Source organism: Pteronotus mesoamericanus, unplaced genomic scaffold, assembly GCF_021234165.1.
Source record: "Pteronotus mesoamericanus isolate MK-2021 breed Mesoamerican mustached bat unplaced genomic scaffold, CSHL_Meso_final contig_94, whole genome shotgun sequence".
Classification (NCBI taxonomy): Eukaryota; Metazoa; Chordata; class Mammalia; order Chiroptera; family Mormoopidae; genus Pteronotus; species Pteronotus mesoamericanus.
In genome coordinates this window covers 7,488,815-7,496,107 of record NW_026555285.1, presented here as the reverse complement: position 1 = coordinate 7,496,107, position 7,293 = coordinate 7,488,815, and the positions used below count along the sequence as shown (strand labels likewise).

The 7,293-nt window shown below is 40.0% G+C and overlaps 1 protein-coding gene across 1 annotated transcript; it reads left to right on the top strand.

Moving 5' to 3' along the window:
- Window positions 1–1,848: 1,848 nt before the first annotated feature.
- LOC129081021 (synaptophysin-like protein 1) lies at window positions 1,849–2,773 on the top strand. The gene is given in 3 exon segments (XM_054586597.1): window positions 1,849–2,100; window positions 2,102–2,182; window positions 2,363–2,773. Coding segments are annotated over 3 exon segments (744 nt in total).
- The last annotated feature ends 4,520 nt before the right edge of the window (window positions 2,774–7,293 follow it).

Sequence of the window (7,293 nt, the reverse complement as noted above, 5' to 3'; positions counted from 1 at the left end):
AAGTTTGGATTTCCAAGTTGGATTTTTAACTGTCACAAGGCAATTATCCCATTTTTACAGTATGGTTCTTCCTATTTTCCTTCGTCTCTCCCATCCTCCCTCCCTCACTTCCTTCCTTCCTTCACTCCTTTCTTCAAAAAAAAAAAAAACAAAAACCAAAAACAAATAACTTTGTTGAACACCTATTAGATATGGTCATGACACCTCTGGATTAGATATTTTGGAAGGAGTGAGACAAAAGAAGAGGTCACTTTTGTTCTTGCCCATTTGGAAATAAAAGTTCAATAAATAAGCTATTGACAAAGAGCAAGAGACCTCAGTTTAATTCCCCACCTCTGCTCTGTCAGTAAGTAGCAAAATGAATTTAGCAAGCCATCCCCATAGTTCTGGACTCCAGTTTATTGTATGTAAAATTAGTGTATCGGACTGGATTGGATGATGTCTAAAGAATGTTAAGGATTAGAAAGACATTATCCCAGATGGCTCTCACTAGTCTCCAGAGCTACTTGGTAGGACGACATTATACCATTTTTGTACCTATTGAGCTCTATTCCCTCTCATGGGGCAAATGGTGGAGGGATCCAGCCAGAGGCAGGTAGGCTAAATAAAAGGCTCTCTCCCAGCACAAGGGACTAAGTGCTGCTGCTGGGCTTTGGCTACATCCACTGTCTACAAGGCTGGAAATATATCTCAAAAATATCTCAAGGCACACTCTATTGGATCTAATGCATTGAACTGGATGTTTTATTAGCATTTTCAACGGAACCAGTGATTTGGAATAGATGATATGTTTCTTAACTAGTAATCATGAAACTCTATGGAATTAAAGCTCAAAATTTAATCATTTTATTTACTTTCTAATATTGTATGTAATCGTTATGAAGATGTATTTAATTTTTTAGATGGATGTACATAAGTAACAAAAATAACTGGAGACACTCATGCATGAATGACTATTGAAATGCTTCTTTCAAAGAAGTCTGAGATTAGATCAGTTAACCCACATTCAGTTACAGGTAACTGAAAACTCAACTGGAATGACTGAAATTCTAAGAACATTTTTGTTTACCCAACAAGATGTCTGGAGTGGGTATTCCAGATGTTGGGACCTGGATTTGTGTTTCTGCCATTCTCTTGCTTTCTCATTGTCACAAGACAGCTACTATAGCTGCAGATAGCAAATCCTTACATGGCTATATTCTCATAAAGAAAGTAGGGGTGCAGAATAGATCTCTCTGTCTGTTTCTCTCTCCTTTTATTACAAAGAAAAACATCTCAGGAGCTCCCCCAGAAGACTTTTCCTTTGTCTCTACAGCAAAGAGGCTGACAAAGCAAACATCCAATGTTGTTTTCATCCTCTACTGTGGAAGGTGCAAGAGAAAGTTGGGCTGTCTGCGGATGGCCTGCCAGAGTGTTTGCCAGCACACATCTTCTTGGCCACCCACCATCTATAGACATGTTTCCTCCTGACAGACACTGTAGGTGGAACGTTCTCACCCACTGACTCAGGGAGAACAAATCCACAGGATCATCCAGTTACCATAGTGAGCACCAAATCTCAGATCTCTGGGTGATTCGTAATTTTCTCCATCAAGTCTCAATGTAGATTCTTATGGCAAGCAGCCTAAAGTTAAACAACAGTGTGCTCGCTCCAAACACAATAATGCAGAAGGAGGAAGATACTTTCAATAAAAACTTTCACTTATAAAAAAAGAGCCCGACCTACCTCCCGGAGCCCACCCAGCCTGCCCTTCCTCATCGCTGGCCAGACCAGACCTCTCCGTCTCCTCAGTCTCCCTTCTCCTCCGCTCTGCAGTCCTGATTGTCTCTCCCTCCTTCCCTCAGAGGATGTCCTCCTTCCAGCTCAACCTCAGTTCACTCAAGGAGCCACTGGGCTTCATCAAGGTTCTTGAGAAGATTGCTTATATCTTTGCTTTTGCCACCTGTGGAGGTTTTGAGGGCAAAACAGAAATTCTAGCGAGATTTTTGACTATAAAGATCTTGACAATAAAACAGAGCTGCTTTTTTGGTGATCCAGTCATGTTGGATCAGGCATCATTTCAGGCACTTCCCAGTGTAAATGCATATGGTGTAGAGTGGAAAAAAACATGTCCTTATTAGTGATTACTCTTCTTCTGCACAATCCTGTGTTAACATTTGTAGTCTTTATCTTCTAGCAGATGTGTCTAACCTTTTGGCTTCTCTGAGCCACACTTGAAGAAGAATTATCTTGGGCCACACATTAAATATATTGTGATATGTAATCACAAAACAAATCTCATAATGTTTTAAGAAAATTTATGATTTTTTGTTGGGCTGCATTCATAGTCATTCTGGGCTGCATGCCGCCCACGGGCTGCAGGTTGGACGCCCCTGCTACCGCATTGCTGCTCTTCTGCTCTGTGTTGGTTACGTAAACCTGTATTGGGGTAATCAAAAACCTCCCATGATTGACTTTGTTGTTACTCTTGTAGCCATTTTCTTGTGGCTGGTAAGCACTTCAGCCTGGGCTAAAGCTCTTACAGATATTAAAATAGCTGTTGGTTGCAATATTGTCCAGGAACTTGCACCCTGTAATTCTCAAGAAGTAATGTGTTATTTTGGCTCTGTGACTAGTATGGGATCTCTATATGTATCTGTGATCTTTGGCTTTCTGAATATGTTACTTTGGGGAGGAAATGCATGGTTTGTGTACAAGGAGAACAGCTTACACAGTCCATCAAATACTGCTTCCCATAACCAAAGAGGTATTCCACCTCCTACCAGAACATAATTAAAGGGAGAAATACACTGTATAAAATGTACATATATGCTATGACCTATTGACAACATCTTGAGGAGCACTATTTGTTTCTAATAAAAGTAATGGTTTTTTCAATAAATTAGTGGGTTTAAAATTTTGCTGCTTTTTTTTTTAAACATAAAGCCTGTGCCTTTCCTAGAAATTTAAGATATAAATGAATTGTCTACTGTAAATTTGAAAATTTAGGGGCCTATTATGAGATGATACATTTTTATTTTTTTTTTTTTTTTTTTTTTTTTTTTTTAATTTATAAAAAAAAAAAGAGGGGGGGGGGTGTTTGGGGGGGGGTGGTTGGGGGGGGGTTTTTTTTTTAGATGGGGGGGGGGGGGGTGGGGGGAAAGGAATGAACATTAATTTCTTCACAAAGTTGTTCATACCTTAAGCCTTCAAATATATGTTCACTCAGAAAGGAGTTACATTGTCATATAACAGAAAGAAAATCTCTATTTAGAATATACACTATTGTCAGTTTGTACAGATCATATAGCTTTGACCTATCTTTGGTTAAGAAAGCCTTGATTACATAAATCATATTTTTAAAAAATCATACTTAGTTCAGAATTTATCTTGCAATAAATATAGTGCCCTCAGAATCTTAGTGGGCTTTCTGATATCTTTGCTGAAGTCAATCCCTGCAACCAATGAATATGTTAGTTTGGGTCCTTTGGGAAGCAGAATACTGAGAATTAGGAGTGCAAGAGATTTTTTTTAGGGGGTCATACCTGTATAAGAATAGGGAAATAGTAGGGCAAGGAAAGCCTTCTGACTATGATGTAGACCAAACTAACACCCATGAAAGGAAATAGTGAAGGATGTTGGATTGGGCAGGAAAGGCCTCAGACTATGATACAGGTCTGACAAAACCTTTGCTAACGCAGTAGGGAGCTTCAGAGCAAAGGTAATGCATTAGAAGAGCCCCATATTGGGCAGAAATAGACAGGCCTTGTACTCCTGTACACTCCTTGTATTCTTTGTCCTTGGTCATTGACTAGAGGCTTCTCAGAAAGAGCGTGGCTTTAGCTCTAAAGATGAATAAAATCCCAGAGGAACTGTCAGCGAACCACTCCAAACAAGCTGTAATGACCAAGTATCTGGTTTACCAGCTTTGTTTGTCTCCTGTCTTTATTAGTGTAATGATGGTCACTCTGAGGCAATTAGAAACAACAAGGTTGAGTTGGAAGTGCCATTTTGATCAAACCTTTGCCAGCAGGCTTGTCGTCCTTGCCTGGGGAAGAATGATGAATGAGAAGAGTTTGGAAGCTTGGGTTCTAATTTTGTCAGCCTTATCTTTTGCTATGTCTGCACTTTCCTGCTTCTGACTCCAGATAGTCTAGAAATTATGGAACTTTCAGTCAGCTTAGATTGCTGGCTACCAGCAGAGAGCATCTCAGATTTTTTTTTCTTCTCTCCTTACTGACAGAACTTCTCTACCCTATCTTTATCTTTTTCTTATAGGAACTTGCTAGAAGATGCAAGAAATAGCCAGCATAATCCAACATCCAAAAGGTTTCCCACCATTTTCCTTAATATTTGTAGCCTTAGTAGGTGTGTTATTTGAATCTCAAGGCATGACAAGCAAGAGTCAAAAACAATGTCTTGCCACTACCTACTGAGTATGTATTACCAATATCCCAGTCTATAGTACATGTCCTCACTGCCCCCTGCCCTTGATCCAGCCTTCCATATTTCCACATACATTATCTGTGCTGCTCTATTTACTGAAACTAAATTCTGAAAGAATGTGTTTAGCTACAAGTAATAGAGAACCTCAACAACAGGTCTTTAAACAATAAATATGTATTTATTTAGTCAAGAAGTCTGGAGGTGGTTCCCAGGTAAATTTAGCATTTATAAGACATCAGGACACCAGGTTCTCATGTCATGCCATTTTTGGCCTTCTTCTTCTGTTACAGTCCAGGCACTATATATCCTCACCTAACCATGTCCAAAAGACAGAAATAAGGGGCACATAAAAGTGTTCTCTCCTTTATGCCTCTTTCCTTTGATCAGGGAGGAAAAATACTTCCCAGAGGCCTCTCAGCATAATTCTGTTAGCGCTACCTTCAGTTGCTAAGGAGGCTTGAAACATGAGTCTTGAGCATTTTCACTCTTCATAGTGGGAGGAAGGGAAAAGAAAAGGGGGACCTGAAGTGCATGTAGCAGACAGCAGTGTTTGCCGAGGGAGCCTATTGATCTCAGTCCTTCAGTCTCCAACTGAGAAATAAATAAGCCACCTGTTTTACCTTCCTGGGGAGTAGCAAGTTATAAATAAATTATACTTCCAGAGCCTAGAGAGTTTTTAAAACAAATACAGTCAATCCAAGGCCCTCATTTCATTAAACCTATATTAGCTTCTACTGCTCATTTAATGGCATCTGATTGATCCCTAGGACAGGAAGTATTGGCAGGATAAGAGAACAGAAGAAAATTACCTCAAATCTACTCTAACACCCCCTTCTCCCCAGTGTGAATCATCGTGAGACATCCCCTCACCCCCTGCACCCAACCCCAGGTACTTTACTCTTTTCTGGGTAAGAGCAGTGGCAAAAGGTAGGGAGATTAGTAAATTTCAGAAACCTCTATGCTAGAATTTTGGATAAGGCCATTCAAAAGAGAATAGATTATTGATGGAGAAAATTTAACCACCAGTGAGGAATTAGAAATATGGGGGAGCACTGTGCCTTCATATGCCCCTGAAAACATCTCAATAAAGCTGCTGATCCATCTTCCTGCCTACAACACTATTCTCACCACACTATAATTTCATCTTCCCAGCTTTCTTAATCTCAGGATTCTTAACAGGTTTTAAGCTAATTTCCTTTTATTTACAGAAGACATTTCCTTTGGAAGAAGGCTTGCCTGATGGCTGATCATGAACCCACAGGTGTAATTTGGAAAGTCTGAATGTATAAGAGACTGAGCAAGGAAGGGGGCCTTAAAGAATCAAATGTAGCCATGTAGTGATTATTGTCACTTCTGGCCTCAGTCCTTTACGTTGGCTTAGCCTTCCTAAGCCAAAGTGTTGGGGATACAAACACAGTTCCAGTTTGTACCCCCTATACTTCTCTCTTACATATCTCACCCACAACTCTGGTTTTCCTCTTCCCTTCTTAAATCCTCATTGCTTTGTCAACCTGGCTCATATCTCTCTGATGCATTTTGTTTCTCTGCTCCCTGATGTTGGGGGCACACACAGGGACCCCCACTGACCACTCCACACTCCTAGCCACCCATACTGCTCTGTTTGGCCTACTCATGTTTTTCAGGTCCATTATTCCAAGCACAGAAAAGTGAACCTAATTGTGAACATTTCCTGGATCATGGAGGTTACTCTAAACTTGAATTGACTTCCTTGGAAATTTTATGAATCTGGCCTGCACCGTCCCAGGACCATGAGAAAGAAGTTCCTATGTTTCCCTCTCATACTCTGGCCAGTGCTGGTCTGGTTCTTAGAAGTAGGAATGATACATGCCTTTCACACCAAAGCCATCCCATGGGCTCTCCCCTCCACAAGCTGCCAGCTTGTTTGTGAGACCTTACTTGACATCTGGTTTCTAAGAGTGCCAGTAGATTCACAATACCATCAAAAGTTGGCCCAGCCCTGAATCCATTAGTTTGAAAACTGTGAATCAGAAGAATTTGCAGACCAATGTCACCTGGGATTTTTTTTTTTTTGACTTTAGAGATTCAAATGACATTGGCTTCAGAGCATATGAACAAAAATACGGGCCCTAGAGTCTATTTGCCCAGATTCCACACCCGGGTACTATTTTTACTCGCTGCATGATCAGATGCAGGTAACTTAACATCTCTATTTGTCTGTAAAGTGGTCATAAAAACATCTTCATAAATTTGGGGTGATGATTCAATGAACTATTATAATTAAAACATTAAAAACAGGGCCAGACACACAATGTTACCATTAGCTTTGCCCTATGAGGAGAAAAGACCCTGTGGAGTGAGTACATTTCTTCTAGTAACAATTGGTTCTGAATTTCTGCCTCAGCCATAAAAGGCCAGTTCCAGGGACTGTCTTATCATTTCACACTTTCTAATTTTTTTATACACTGCCACGCAACGCTCAATGCCACTCTGATTTCTTTGTTCCTCCAATTACCTCATATCTATAAGGTTGGATATGCAGAGGACTTCCTCAAATTTTAGGGAAGGGGGGGATTTATAATGTAGGATTACAAAACTTAGATTTAAGTATAAGACATCCAGTTCTTAAAAGTTCTTTGAACTCCACAACCCCAGCCTTCCTGACTATCCCCATCTTGCTTTTCTGCTTGCTTCTTTCCTCATCTTTGGTTCTTTGTCTTCTTAGGGCTTTATCTTCTACACCAAAATTTCCGTAAGGTATTTTTTAAAACAAAGACAGTTCTCTTGACCTAAGAGTAACTCAAGTTGCAGCTCTTTAAATAATAATAATTCTCCTTTTTATATGTTGATGATGATAACTAATTGTGACAAGCAAAGATTTAAATGGG